General features: G+C 39.8%; 2 protein-coding genes across 2 annotated transcripts; both read left to right on the top strand.

Moving 5' to 3' along the window:
* The first annotated feature begins 2,153 nt into the window (after nucleotides 1–2,153).
* On the top strand, nucleotides 2,154–5,965 carry LOC125837453 (uncharacterized). The gene is made up of 3 exons (XM_049516565.1): nucleotides 2,154–4,795; nucleotides 4,895–5,530; nucleotides 5,803–5,965. Exons 1-3 carry the CDS (start codon nucleotides 2,154–2,156, stop codon nucleotides 5,963–5,965), a joined length of 3,441 nt encoding a protein of 1,146 aa, XP_049372522.1.
* Nucleotides 5,966–8,766: 2,801 nt separating this feature from the next.
* LOC125837451 (uncharacterized) lies at nucleotides 8,767–9,249 on the top strand. Its single transcript, XM_049516564.1, has one exon. It carries the CDS (start codon nucleotides 8,767–8,769, stop codon nucleotides 9,247–9,249), a length of 483 nt encoding a protein of 160 aa, XP_049372521.1.
* Nucleotides 9,250–14,974: the final 5,725 nt, after the last annotated feature.

Raw genomic sequence — 14,974 nt, 5'->3', positions numbered from 1 at the left:
CAGAAATGGCGATTTCCGCTGGGGATTTAATTAGGTTATAACCATAATGACTTGACTCTCTTTGACTATTTGCTAATATTTGTTGAATTGTTTTACCTCAAATGTGCCTTATTTGCTTAAATTATGATATCAATTGTCATTGCATGCATATCATTTATTCCGTCAAATGACATTTTTTTTCTTTCTTTTCACTTAAAGGACGATTATGCGGGCCGCAGTCGTTCGTTAACCAAATTGTTCTCGGGACACCCTGACGAATGTAGTTGGCTACTGGATAGTCAACGGTCGTTAACTGTCCCAGCCCAAGTAGTCCGCTTGGGTCACCAGTCCACTTCAAATAAACCTCACTCTTAGTCAAGACTAGTGTAGAGCCAAACCAAATCCCAAATTTAGCGCATTTGAACTAAGTCGACCCAACACCCAAGGCGTGTTTGGGCCCATTAGAAGTCCACCTTGTGTCTATTTGGCCCATTGGTCAATAAAAGACAATCATGCTTATGTGTTTGAATTTGAAGGATGTATACGCCATTTAGCAAACCATTGTCTCTTGGGGTTGAGTTTTAATCGTTTGTTCGAGTCGAAGAAGGATCAAATTATCATAACATCCAAGAGTGTGGACATTCGAAGATGACAAGAAATCAAGGACATATGATCTTTCCTTGGAAGCATAGATTAGGATTGTACCCCTGCGCGGGACTGATATTTTGTATCCCATTTCCCCTATTATGTATCCCCATTTAGTTTATTCGTAAAACTTGTATAAATTTGGGTTTTGGGGCAATAAAATGTTTCAAATGACGTCATATATCCTTCAATTCGATAGGCCTACCTTTGGCGTAAAAAGGTCACAAGTTTAGGGCGCGATATAAACTGTTTCTGTGTTGCTTATAATTGTTTTGTGTTGTGATGTGTTACTTTGTCTAAAGCAGAATTAATCCACTTTTGTTTCTTAGAGCACTCTAAGCATATATTAAATTCACAACAACAAAGTCCGTCCAAATTACTTCTGAAGTGTTGTCCAAGTTTCTCAGAAATATATAAACCATCTCCTCTAAAAATCTCCTCAATTTTATTCGTCCATCACAGGAAGGTCGACTTGCTAGAATGTCTTGAAAAAGTGTCAACGCACCAATCCCACCCGTTGCTTTGGTTAGTGATGAAGAAACTGAAGAGTCAATGTTCAGAAAATTTGTCGAGACTAGAGAGAAGATAGTTGTAGCCAAAAAGAGACTTGCAATATTGGACCAAACTGAATGGGTGCTACGAGAGAGAATGATTAAGGTTGACATGGAAACAACCTCGATGAAAAGAAAGATTGCAAAAATTGATCAAGAGATAATTAATATCACTCAAGCGTCTGCAAGGATACCTGAAATTGAACGGGACATTAAGGAACTAAATTTTGGGAATGCTCCCTCCATGAAGGGAAAAAGCAAAACAAAAGTAGGTTCAGATGACGAGAGCACCGGATCGTCACCCTACAGTTGAAGAAGAAGGAGAGAAGCCTTTGGGTAGATTTAGGTTCATGTAGCACTTTTCTTATGTTTGTCATGTTGTTTTAAATTTTTATTGTAATCAAGAACTACGCGAGACTTGAGCCCATAAGGGGTACGTAGGAAGCTCTTTTCGAGCCTAGTCTCTCTATCAATTTTGGGAAGGGTACATTTAGATTATCTTATGTAATTCGAACTACGTCGGGCATGATTTCCTTGGTGGATACGTAGGCAGCCTACTTAAGGCTCGGTCCTTATCTTTTTGATTTCTATTCTCCCTTATTAGTGAATGATTCTGAAGACTTTCACCTACAAAAGCATATGAGTGGGAGAAAATAGCAAGGTTCTATGCAAGTCGACCTTTCCAATTCAATTACAAGAAAAATTTCTTTCCATTTGAGTCCTCCCGTTCACCCAAAATATTTTCGTGGATTAATCTGCTTGAAGCAAAATGACACTTGTGTGGTTATTATTATGTCACTTTATTTGCATATCTCGTTAAAAACAAAAACTAACACATATGTCTTTTGAGTTGTTCTTCTCTACAGGTAAAAACTGATCTGTGTTGAAATCAAACTGGCTGACCATCCCTACTTTACAAGATCTAAAGCAATCATACCATCCTTCCCTGATCATTCTCTGGAGAAAGGCAAGAGCAAAATGACTGGTACTTCTGAAGAAACAGGAATAGTGGATGTGACTATCAGAAATGCTGAACTCGCTGATCAGAGTGAGTTGATCTATCAGTTAATGCAACGAATTGCAGACATGCAGGAAGAGCTTCAACAGACCAAAGATCTGGCCAAATTGGCCATTGCATCGAATGAACCCCCCCTTGAAACTAGAAGACCGCCTCCTCCTTTTCCATCACTAAGTTCCCCATTACCCAACCATTTCCCTACCCATACCACAGGAACAATCACTTCCACCCCTAACCCTCATACCATTGATTTAACTGTATCCAATGCTCCTTACGCCAACACTTCCTACCAAACACCACCACCATTACCAAATCAGAACCAAGCACTTAACACTAATCACTTCCAAAACTTCACACCAACCTACCAAATCCCACCCCCAGCTACTGATAATCCACGTGTTTTGCCTAGCCAGCCTGCATACCCTTCCGTAACATTCCAAACTCCACCAGCCTATACAATCCCTGAACCATGCCCTAGCTTTCCCGTTCAGCCGGAGCTGGATCACTATGAAGAAATGGAGAAGGAGTGGAGGTTGAGAGAAGAAAAACGTGAACAAGAAATGAATATCATGAAGGATGCCATCTCCGAGGCAGTAAAAAGTGTCCAATCTTCGAGGAAGATAACAGGACTTGAGTATGAGGACCTTTGCATGCACCCTGACTTGGAAATACCTGAAGGTTACAAAATTCCAAAATTTGAAACCTTCAATGGTATTGGGAACCCTATGGCTCACCTACGAGCTTATTGTGATAAACTCGTGGGTATCGGGAAAAATGATGCATTGATTATGAGGTTGTTTAGTCGAAGCCTCAGCGGGGAGGCGTTAGAATGGTTCACATCTCAAGAACTCCGTCAGTGGTCTACATGGGGGGCTCTGGCCAAAGATTTCTTGGAGAGATTCCAGTTTAATGTCGAAGCTGTCCCTGACAGATATTATTTGGAAAAAATCAAGCAAAAGTCCACGGAGGACTATCGTGAATATGCGTGCCGCTGGAGGAAAGAAGCTGCAAAGGTACAACCCGTGATGACCGAAAATGAAATAACCTCTGCTTTTATTCGAGCTCAGGAGCCCGAGTATTATGAAAGGATGTTGCCTATGATGGGACAGAAGTTTTCGGAGCTGATCAGAATGGGAGAGGTAATAGAAGATGGCCTCAAGTCTGGAAAGGTTACAAGTCTCACTGCCTTGCAGGCCGCCAACAAATCCTCACCATCCATGGCCACAGGATTCGCTAGGAAAAAGAAAGAGGACGTGTCTGCTGTATCTTTTAGCCCGAGGCCAAGGCCGCAAAGGTATTTTGGGTCTGGTTCTGCCATTGAAAACTCCAACCGATTCCCCACTTCAAATATTTACCCATCATCTCCACAAGCTCCAATCCCAATCTACTATGCACAACAGAACTACCAAGCACCACCGCCCATCTACCAAAATCAACCACTAACCTACCAAAATATACTACCAAATCACCAAGCCAATGCACCAGTCTACCAAAATCCTGGACAAAACAACCCGAATGCCAACAATCTACCCCGCCCTAACCTCGAAAGAAATCCTCCCAGAGTTTTCACTCCTTTGGCAGAAACGCGTACCCAACTCTTTGAGCGTCTAAGAGCGGCAGGATTGATCCAAGCAGTAGACGCAAGGGCAATTAATCCCACAACAAAGTTCTTTCGAGCAGATCAACGTTGTGCATACCATTCTGGAGGGGCAGGACATGATACAGAAGGATGTATCAATCTGAAACATAAGATTCAAGACTTGATCGATAACAGGGTCATCACTCTCCAAGCCCCTGCCCCCAATGTGAACCTTAACCCATTGCCGAATCATGGAGGAGCTACCATCAACATGATTGAAAGAGACGAAGATTGGCTTGCTAATGGGACTATCGGTGAAGCAGCTGTCAACTCACTTATACCAACAGTGGCCTCATTGACCATAAAGGCCCGCCCAGAGTTTGTTGTAATAACTGCACCTCATCAGGCATTTGCTTTGGTGAAGGAAAAAAGCAATGAGCAGTTCGAAGAAAGGTTTGTTGTCCAGGCGGCCACCGCACAAGGGATGACACGCTCTGGAAGATGCTACATTCCAGAAGAACTAACTCAGGAGACACGAAGAAAGGAGAACCAGAAAAGGCCGATCACAGAGGGTGAGGCTGAAGAGTTTTGGCGAAGAATGCAGCCTAAAGAGTATTCCATTGTCAAACATTTGGAGAAGACTCCCGCTCAAATTTCTATTTGGGCTCTATTAATGAGTTCTGAGTACCATCGAAAAGCACTGTTGAAGGTACTTGATGAAGCATATGTGCCGACGGGAACAAGTGGTGAGACTCTGGCCACCATGGTAAGTCATGTCATTGGGAGACATCAAATCTCTTTTCGAGAAGAAGAGTTGCCACTCGAAGGGGTTATGCACAACCGTGCCTTGTATATCACCGTCAAATGCAGGGGCAAGTTTGTAGCGCGAGTATTGATTGATAATGGCTCAGGACTTAATATCTGCCCATTATCAACCCTTACTCAGCTAAATTATGATGTAGGGAAAATCCGTCAAAGCCGCATGAATGTAAGGGCGTTTGATGGTTCGCAAAGGGAGACCATGTGAGAAGTAGACTTGTGTATCCAAATGGGGCCTGCAGAATTTGTCACTGAATTCCAGGTGATGGGTATATCTACAAGTTACAACTTATTGCTATGAAGACCATGGATCCATGCTGTTGGAGCAGTTCCATCCACATTGCATCAACTTTTGAAGTTCATCTGGGAGGAACATGAAATTGTCATTCATGGTGAAGGGAGTGACTGTAGGTACCCTAGTTTCTCCATTCGAGTTATCGAAGAGTCTTCTCAGAGAACTGACTTTCACATGGTGGAGATAATGAATGCTACTTTCGAAGATACGACATTGCAAGTACCAATGCCGCAAATGTATAAAATGCTAGCCACAACTATGCTGAGAAGTGGTTTTGAACCTGGGCGTGAGTTAGGCAAGAATTTGGATGGCATATCCGAACCTCTTCCTATACCACTTCAAAATTTTCGATTCGGTATCGGTTATGCCCCAACAGAAGAAGAATTGTTTGAAGCAGAAACAAGGAAGAAACATGATTGTGATATACCGAAGCCTATTCCAGCATTGTACCAGTCATTTGTTGCTAAAGCTTTAGAGCCTGAGATTGATGATCTAGTGGAAGGGATGGGAAGATTGTTTGATGAAGAAGATTGTGATGTGATCTCGACAGAATGCACAACAACACCCACCATCCGAGATGCCGGACCTGGAGAGACGCTGCATAATTGGATGGCCACTCCACTTATGATCCATCGAATGGCTTGGTAGACAAAGACAAGATTTGAAGTTTTATTTTTTGAAAATCGGTGTTGTTCGGACGAGGCCCAAAACCACCATTTATGTCACTTTATTTTTCATCGTAATGTTTAAAAAGGAAATGACTCATGAGTCATGACCAAAGTTTGTACTCCTTTTTTAAAATTCCAATGAAAGCCTCGTTTATTTTAAATTGATTATCTTGCCATTGCGAATTATTCTGCAACAAATACATTTAAACCCTTTCTATCTAACATGGTTGATTTGTTGTTCTTTTCAGTAAAAATGAATCTAAACCTGCCAATGTCATGACATGTCACGAACACGGCGAACTAAGTAAGGTCGATGAAGGTGAATGTGAAGAATATGATGAGGAAACTATGATGCCTGAACACCTTACCGAGGACTTGAGGCAAATTGAAGATGATAAAAAGCCAACCTAGATGAAACAGAGACAGTAAACTTAGGAGATGGCGAGTCGGTCAGAGAAACACGAGTCAGTGTCCATTTGGCAGCAACAGAAAGAGAAGAATTGATCAAGCTGCTCAGAAAATACATCGATGTGTTTGCCTGGTCTTATGATGATATGCCAGGGTTAAGCACTGATATTGTTTCTCATAAGCTGCCTATCAATTCAGAGTACTGTCCAGTAAAGCAGAAAACCAGAAAGTTCAAGCCCGATCTGAGTTTAAGGATAAAAGAGGAGGTCATGAAGCAGATCGAATCAAAAGTTGTTGAAGTGACCAAGTATCCTACTTGGCTGGCCAACATTGTTCCAGTGGCGAAGAAAGATGGAAAAATCAGGATATGCGTGGATTATCGGGATCTCAACAAAGCAAGTCCAAAAGATAATTTCCCTTTGCCAAACATCCACATACTCATCGATAATTGTGCTAAGCATGAGTTGCAATCTTTTGTGGATTGCTTTGCGGGATACCACCAGATTCTAATGGATGAAGAAGATGCAGAAAAAACAGCATTCATCACACCTTGGGGAGTGTACCATTATCGAGTGATGCCGTTCGGCCTCAAGAATGCTGGAGCCACTTACATGAGAGCTATGACCACCATTTTCCATGATATGATCCACAAAGAAATTGAGGTGTATGTGGACGATGTCATCATAAAATCCCGCGAGAGTTCGGATCACCTAACACACTTGGAAAAGTTCTTTAACAGGTTACGTAGGTATGATTTGAAATTGAACCCAGCCAAATGTGCATTTGGAGTACCTGCAGGGAAGTTACTCGGATTCATAGTTAGTAGAAGAGGTATCGAGCTAGATCCTTCCAAGATCAAGGCAATTCAAGACTTACCTCCTCCGAAGACCAAAAAAGAGGTGATGAGTTTCTTAGGAAGGTTGAACTACATCAGCCGGTTCATAGCTCAATCCACCGTGGTGTGTGAGCCCATCTTTAAGTTATTGAAAAAAGATGCCTCAACCAAGTGGACCGGAGAATGTCAAACTGCTTTCGATACCATCAAGGACTATTTGTCCAATCCACCGGTGTTAGTCCCTCCACGAGAAGGGAGTCCATTATTGCTATATTTGTCGGTCTCAAATAATGCATTGGGATGCGTGCTTGGTCAACATGATGAGACTGGAAAGAAGGAGCGAGCCATTTATTACTTGAGTAAAAAGTTCACTCCATATGAGGCTCGTTACACTCTTTTGGAGAAAACATGTTGTGCTTTGACTTGGATCGCTCAAAAGTTGAGACATAATTTGTCTTCTTATACCACGTACCTTATCTCCAGGATGGATCCATTGAAGTATATTTTCCAGAAAGCAATGCCGACCGGGAAGTTGGCTAAGTGGCAAATGCTTTTGAGTGAGTTTGACATTGTGTATGTGACACAAAAGGCGATAAAAGCACAAGCCTTGGCTGATCATCTTGCGGAGAATCCAGTTGATGAAGAGTATGAACCGCTCAAGACTTATTTTCCCGATGAAGAAGTAGCGTTTGTGGGTGAAGATATTTCTGAAGCATATCCTGGTTGGAGAGTATTCTTTGATGGAGCGGCAAATCACCAAGGGAAAGGTATCAGAGCAGTCTTAGTGTCAGAATCCGGTCAGCATTATCCTATGGCGGCTAAACTCCAATTTAATTGCACGAACAACATGGCCGAGTATGAAGCTTGCATCCTCGGTTTGAAGATGGCCATCGATATAAATGTTCATGAGCTGTTGGTTATTGGAGATTCAGATCTGCTGATTCACCAAGTTCAAGGAGAATGGGCCGTGAAGAACCCAAAGATCACTCCGTACGTGCAATATATACAGAAATTGCGCAAAAGATTTCGCAAGATTGAGTTCAGACATACTCCCAGAACACAGAATGAGTTGGCCGATGCTCTCGCCACCATTGCCTCAATGATTAAACAACCAGATACAAGTTATATTAACCCAGTGGATATAGAAGTAAAAGAGCAGCCCGTCCATTGTTCACATGTCGAAGCAGAACCAGATGGCTTGCCTTGGTATTCTGACATCAAGAAGTATTTAGAGACCGGGACTTATCCTGAGAATGCAATGTTCAACCAGAAGAAGTCGATACGCTGTATGGCCCTCAATTTCTTTGCAAGTGGGGAAATCCTTTATATGAGGACTCCAGACTTAGGTCTTCTCAGATGTGTCGATGCTAGTGAAGCTGCAAAGCTTCTGGAACAAATACATGCTGGAGCCTGTGGTACTCACATGAATGGACTCACTCTGGCAAGGAAAATCCTTCGAGCCGGCTATTTTTGGATGACTATGGAGCACGATTGTTGCAAGTTTGTGCAGAAATGTCATAAATGTTAGGTGCATGGTGATTTAATTCGAGTGCCGCCTCATGAACTCAATGCTATGAGTTCACCTTGGCCATTTGTAGCTTGGGGCATGGACGTCATTGGTCCAATAGAGCCAGCCGCCTCTAATGGACACAGATTCATTTTGGTTGCGATTGACTACTTCACCAAATGGGTGGAAGCAGCTTCATATAAATCGGTGACCAAGAAAGTTGTAGCTGATTTTGTTCGCAACAATTTGATATGCAGATTTGGAGTACCAGAATCTATCATTACTGATAATGGAGCGAATCTTAACAGTCACTTGATGAGAGAGATATGTGAACAATTCAAGATTACTCACCAGAATTCCACCGCCTATCGTCCCCAAATGAACGGAGCTGTAGAAGCCGCCAACAAGAACATAAAGAAGATTTTGAGGAAGATGATTGAAAATCGCAGAGGTTGGCACGAGATGTTGCCATATGCTTTGTTGGGTTACAGAACGACTGTCAGAACATCAGTCGGAGCAACTCCATATTTGTTGGTGTATGGGACAGAAGCAGTTATACCTACTGAAGTTGAAATACCTTCATTGAGAATCATCCAAGAAGCTGAATTAAATGACGTTGAATGGGTTCGCAAGCGGATTGACCAGCTAACATTGATTGATGAGAAGAGAATGGTTGTCGTTTGTCATGGTCAATTGTATCGACAGAGAATGATTCGTGCTTTTCACAAGAAAGTACGAGCCAGGAAATTTGAGGTTGGTCAGTTGGTTCTTAAGTGCATTTTCCCTCACCAAGATGAATATAAAGGAAAATTTGCGCCAAATTGGCAAGGGCCCTACATGGTTCACAAAGTGTTATCTGGAGGTGCCTTGATCCTGTCGGAGATGGATGGCACCGAATGGCGCAAAGCTATCAATTCAGATGCCGTTAAGAGATACTATGTGTGAAACCTCAGTTTGTATTTTCTTTTCATTTCCTTGTAATCGTTCTATTTGTTTGTAATCGCATCGTTTTAGATTTTATCCCTCTTGCAATGAACTACGTCTGACCTGAATTCTCAAAAATGAGATACGTAGGCGGCCTATGTCGATCTCGGTCACCTATTTATCAATTTGTAATGTTTTCTTAGTACTTGAACTACGTTCGACCTGAATTCTCGAGAATGAGATACGTAGGCGGCCTCGGTCATTTCCTCATAAAATTTTCTTTTTTGTCACTTCTCGAGTGGGAACTACGTTTGACCTGATTCCTGCCTCAACGGGATACATAGGCGCCACAAGGGTTCGGTCATATTCCCAATAAGATTTCCATTTCCCCTCATATTGGAAACTGGGACAGAATTTTTGAGAGGACCTCAAAAATTCTACAAGAAGAGTCATTTCCTACTAATAAGAGTCAAGGATCATATCGAAATGTGCAACTGGAAGTAATTTTTAGAAGATCTCAAATTCAAGACTCTCGTGATCATCATCAGATTTGTTTTTGAAACATCCAACTGGGACAAAATTTTTGAGAAGGACCTCAAAAATTCCATCAAGGATACTCAGACCTTCGAAGTCAACTTCAATTGCCTCAAATCGACGTGTTCTTAAAGGGTTTTAAGTTGCCTGCAAGCTACCTGTCATATCAAAATCTGAGACAAAGGATTTTGTTCGTCTCGTGCATGTCGTGACAATTAATTGGCAGAGATTTTCTTTAAAACTATTTTTCAAAAAAAATTCATACCTAGCAAATGTTTTAATATGATCTTGTCTTTTGTCTACTGCAATTCATCGGACCTACCGGACAAAGTTCCAGAGATAACGAGACCAGGAGCAGGGCAATTTCAACACAGATCAGTGTTCCAAAACTAACATGTTTTTGTGGATGCAGGGTATAATAAGATCATCAAATGAACTATATTTATCAACCAACTAGCTCAAGAGAACATATCCAACGAATATCTATTAGTGAGTGTAACGTCTTCATTTGATCAAAGAGGTATTTGACGGATTAAAAAAGAGTATTTACCACTTAAGGTTGCGAGATTCCGATGAAAATGCTGTTATGAAAAAATACCTATCATCATATCAAATATTGATGAAAAACGACGTTCATAGTCATTACATATTCAAACTGTCAAGAGGGCCATTCATATTCAAATTGCCGAGAGGGCCATTCATATTCAAACCGCCGAGAGGGCCATCATGTTCAAATTGCCGAGAGGGCCATTCATATTCAAATTGCCGAGAGGGCCATTCATATTCAAACCGCCGAGAGGGCCATCATGTTCAAACCGCCGAGAGGGCCATCATGTTCAAACCGCCAAGAGGGCCATTCATATTCAAACCGCCGAGAGGGCCATCATGTTCAAACCGCCAAGAGGGCCATTCATATTCAAAATGCTGAGAGGGCCATTGCATATTAAATTGCCAAGAAGGCCATTCATATTTAAATTGCCAAGAAGGCCATTCATATTTAAATCGCCGAGAGGGCCATCATGTTCAAACCGCCAAGAGGGCCATTCATATTCAAAATGCCGAGAGGGCCATTGCATATTAAATTGCCAAGAAGGCTATTCATATTTAAATTGCCAAGAAGGCCATTCATATTTAAATCGCCGAGAGGGCCATCATGTTCAAGCCGCCAAGAGGGCCATTCATATTCAAAATGCCGAGAGGGCCATTGCATATTAAATTACCAAGAAGGCCATTCATATTTAAATTGCCAAGAAGGCCATTCAAATTTAAATCGCCGAGAGGGCCATCATGTTCAAACCACCAAGAGGGCCATCATATTCAAACCGCCAAGAGAGCCATTTCATATTCAAACCGCGAAGAAGGCCATTTATATTTAAATTGCCAAATGGTCATTGCATATTCAGACCATCAAGAGAACCACCAACATATTACATCAATCTATTACTGCTTCGATATCAAAATAATAGTACATTGAAAATATGAGATACAAGCTTTATTTGCTTTACATCAAACTGAAAGAAGTTGACGTTAAATATTCAAGAAGAACAATTAAGTGCCAACATGGTAAATGACATTGTCTCTCCATTTGAATTATATTTTACACTAATGAGTTTTATGTCAGTCTTTGTCGAGAGCATCCGAGAGGATGAATACTCAAAGCAAACCACATGTGCGGACGACATAAAAAAGGATGCAGCACAACGTGGAACTTTTCTTAGCAGCGAACTGGGACATAGTCTAAAGAGGAATACCAAACTCTTAAGACGCGAGCTGAGGAGCGCCTTCCACCACAATCAAACCACACCCCTATCAAAAGGCGCGTGGGCATTTCCTTGGGTTTATCAGTTCCAATTTCGCATCCGAAAAATTTTGGTTTCCTCCGGAAGCAGCTTTCCAATCTAAGTGACAATACACCAAGAGCTTTGGAAATTATGTCCGTGTGAGTTCTTAATTATGGGTGTGAAGCGCGCCACATTCATGGCTAAGAGGTTGCAAGCCTCTTTTTCATACTCAACTTACTTGTCACTCTTCCAGAACCGAAAGTTATCTAGCATAATAGATTTCCTTTTCAACCGATCGAGTCTAACTTCAAGCAGCCTGATTCCCTAAGTTGAGGGACATGTAGGTGGGATCAATGTTGAAAACTCGGCTGTATTCCAACATCCTCTCTCAAATCTTATTCTCAATCATTCCGGTCTCTTTATAATTCGATATCGGAATAGCTTTTGAATTCTTTCATGATCGTGCGTCAAATCAAGCGTATCGAAATACAAGTGGCCTGAATTCTTATATAGCCTTAGATATGTAGGAAACATGATACCGAGGTCCGGCCATAATTCTTAAAATCAGTACCAAAATCCTTTTCCTAAAGATGAAGATGTGGTCGGTCAAAATTGGATTCGTCAATTCATTTGCCTCGAATTTCTTTCATCAATCTAAGTCAAACGAGGGACAGCTGTTGACACCTAATTTTGTCCTCCCACAATTTAAATTAATCATCGAGCTTCTTAAATTCCAAACGTTTTAAAATAATTAATTTTTATAAAATTTAAAACAATTTGAGAGTTAGTTTGAACAAAATTTGTCATTTATAATAATTTTAAGATAATATATGTTGTATATATTTACTACATTTTATGAATAGTAGAAAATCATCTCAAAAATGATTTCTTTTTCTTTGATATTTTATTGAACTAGCTTATTTTAAAAGTGATAGATATAACTTCAAATTAATTAGTTTTACTAAATCTAAAATATTTTCAAGTTATTTCTTTTACGTAATTTTTATCAATTTTGTAAAAAAAAAAAAAAAAAATTCTTTTTAAAAAAACAAATATGTCTTTATATTTATGTCTATAATTAGTATACTTTATAAATATTCGAAAGCCATCACAAAAGATTTCACGTTTTACATAAGTATTTTATTAAAATATGGTTCAAATTTTCAGTCATTTAAAGTTTTATTAAGTTTATTATTTTACTTCGTTGAGATTAAGAAGCTCATTTTTTAATTATATTAATTCGTCTTATTTCAATTTTGGCCAATTTCAACCAACTGCCTCAATTTGATCGAAATTGCAATTTTACGTGGTTATTTTCTTAATTCAAATCAACCACATTCTTGGTTATCTTTTGGACCCAATTCTTTCAACCCAAATTCCTTTACTTCCAATTCTCAATTCTTAGCAGCAGCCCAATTCAATTTCCCAAGCCCAACTTTAATAAAAACCCATCAGGAAGCAACATCAATACATACAAACAGTACTGATCCCTGTACGTTTCTTCTCCTTCTTTGAACCGACCCTACCCTGTTCTTCCTCTTCCAGACGCAACAAATCTTAGTAAATCCGAAAAATCCCAACTACTCTGCGAACCCATAACCCCTCACGTTCCCTTTTCCCCATTTTCAGGGATTTCCCATTCCTTCCACTGTTGCTTCGAAAAGAGAACTTGAATTTCGAATTCAAATTCTTCCTTTCCACTTGTTTTCCCACCTTTCTCAATTCGAATCTCCCCTATATATACCCCTATCCTTCCACTGTTATGGGGGGAGATCTGACATTCTAAAAAAAATAATAATATATGTTTATTTTTATCAAGAGGACGAAAAATCGAGAGCTATTTTGTATCAATTTTCTTCTTGCTCGAGTTAAGGTCACAGTGGTGTAAAAGCTTCATGGTCTAGCTCGCTGTCCCGGTTCGCTGCTCCGAAAGAGGTAACTTCATCTCTTCTCCTATATCATGTTGGTTTACTTGCCATTTGATGAATTAGCTATATATTCGTCCTATTTGAGTTCGGGCTGATCTTATGATTTGTGAAAATAGGATGGAAGTAGCAAGGAACATGTTTTCGTTTTGAATTTCCAGTCACTAGTCCATTTTTTCTTATATGTATAATTGATGACTTCACTATATCACTGCATTATAATCATTCATTGTCATTCATGTCTTATGTATATTATTTCAAATTCATGAAGGTGTTCTATTCATCTTATGTGCCTAGATGTATTCGGAAAGAGTCCTAACTTACATTTTGTCTAAATCTTTTCGACATGTTGCTTCCTTTAGTACCGTATTTCCATTCGAATCTGGAAGTGACCGCCATAGATCTTTGCATTATATTTCTCGGTTCACTTTATCCTTTTCTCTTCAAAATTAGCTTAATGGTAAAAATAAAATAAAATATATATGTATATTGCTTTTGATTCATGTATATGGCATCTTGAGTTTCATATAAAAATCAGCCTTTTAATTTGGTTTGTAATTGATTCTAGTTTAAGTTATTAGAGGCAGTAGCATTTCCGCTTGAAAATTCCCCTAGAATCTATATCTTGTTGTAGGAATTTTTTTTCATGACTAATTGTAGGATATTTTGATATCCAATAGTTATAATTTCCCTCCCAAAATTGCTAGTTCTTGTTTTTTAGCCCATTTTTATATTGTGAAAGTTTCCAGAATGCTTGGTTGATTTTCACTTCTATCTGTGTATATATATGCTTACTCACTTAATGGTAGTGTTAGCATTCAAGGGATTTGGATATGCATTTAGTATATATTTTGTTGTGGGCATTTTATAATGTTTACGCATTTAGTAGCAACTAAAGTTGCCCTAACTTTCTTTGCCTTAAACTGTTGGTGTCATTTGTTAGCATGCATTTGTTTATCAAATGGGCTGGATAGTATATGTATTGTTGTGGATATTAAGCGCTAACAGTAGTTTAAGTAACCATTTGTTTTATCATTAGCATAGCTTGCGTCTTTAGAATTTGTGCTCCTTACCTAGATCTGCACTGTTTAATTCAATCGAGCCATTTGCCATAAGAGTAGTTGTGATTTGTCTTAGGTATAATTGTTGCTCTATTATTATCGGATGCTAACTCTTATTATCATTTTTGTTGCATGTGAATCCCTTCCGAGTCCATGGTGGACTTCTCTTCCTAGCATCCTCGAGTTGAGCCATAAAGGCTCAATTTTTATTTTTATTTTTCTTCGTCATTCGAGTCAGCCAGGCACATAAAACAGAAGCACAGGGCTGGAAAACAGAAAACACAGATATTTAGAGCCGAAAAATGGGTCGTATACATATTGTATACACAAGTATACACTGATATACAGGCCCAAAACGCAAAAATACAGGGCGGAGGTGAAATATAGGTGTTCAGAAGCAGGAGATACACGAAAAGAGCTGATATACATTCCGATACACACTAAT

This window comes from Solanum verrucosum, unplaced genomic scaffold, assembly GCF_900185275.1.
Source record: "Solanum verrucosum unplaced genomic scaffold, falcon-dt-bn FXZP01000147.1, whole genome shotgun sequence".
In the NCBI taxonomy this organism is placed as follows: domain Eukaryota; kingdom Viridiplantae; phylum Streptophyta; class Magnoliopsida; order Solanales; family Solanaceae; genus Solanum; species Solanum verrucosum.
Note: the sequence above shows the minus strand (reverse complement) of the source record. Positions and strands in the feature narration are given on the sequence as shown.

Coding starts and splice junctions, on each gene's coding strand:
- LOC125837451 (XM_049516564.1), top strand. CDS start 8,767: ATGTTGCCATATGCTTTGTTGGGTTACAGAACGACTGTCAGAACATCA.
- LOC125837453 (XM_049516565.1), top strand. CDS start 2,154: ATGACTGGTACTTCTGAAGAAACAGGAATAGTGGATGTGACTATCAGA. Junction 4,796..4,894: donor GGTTCGCAAAGGGAGACCAT/GTGAGAAGTAGA, acceptor ATTGCTATGAAG/ACCATGGATCCATGCTGTTG. Junction 5,531..5,802: donor ATGATCCATCGAATGGCTTG/GTAGACAAAGAC, acceptor TGTTCTTTTCAG/TAAAAATGAATCTAAACCTG.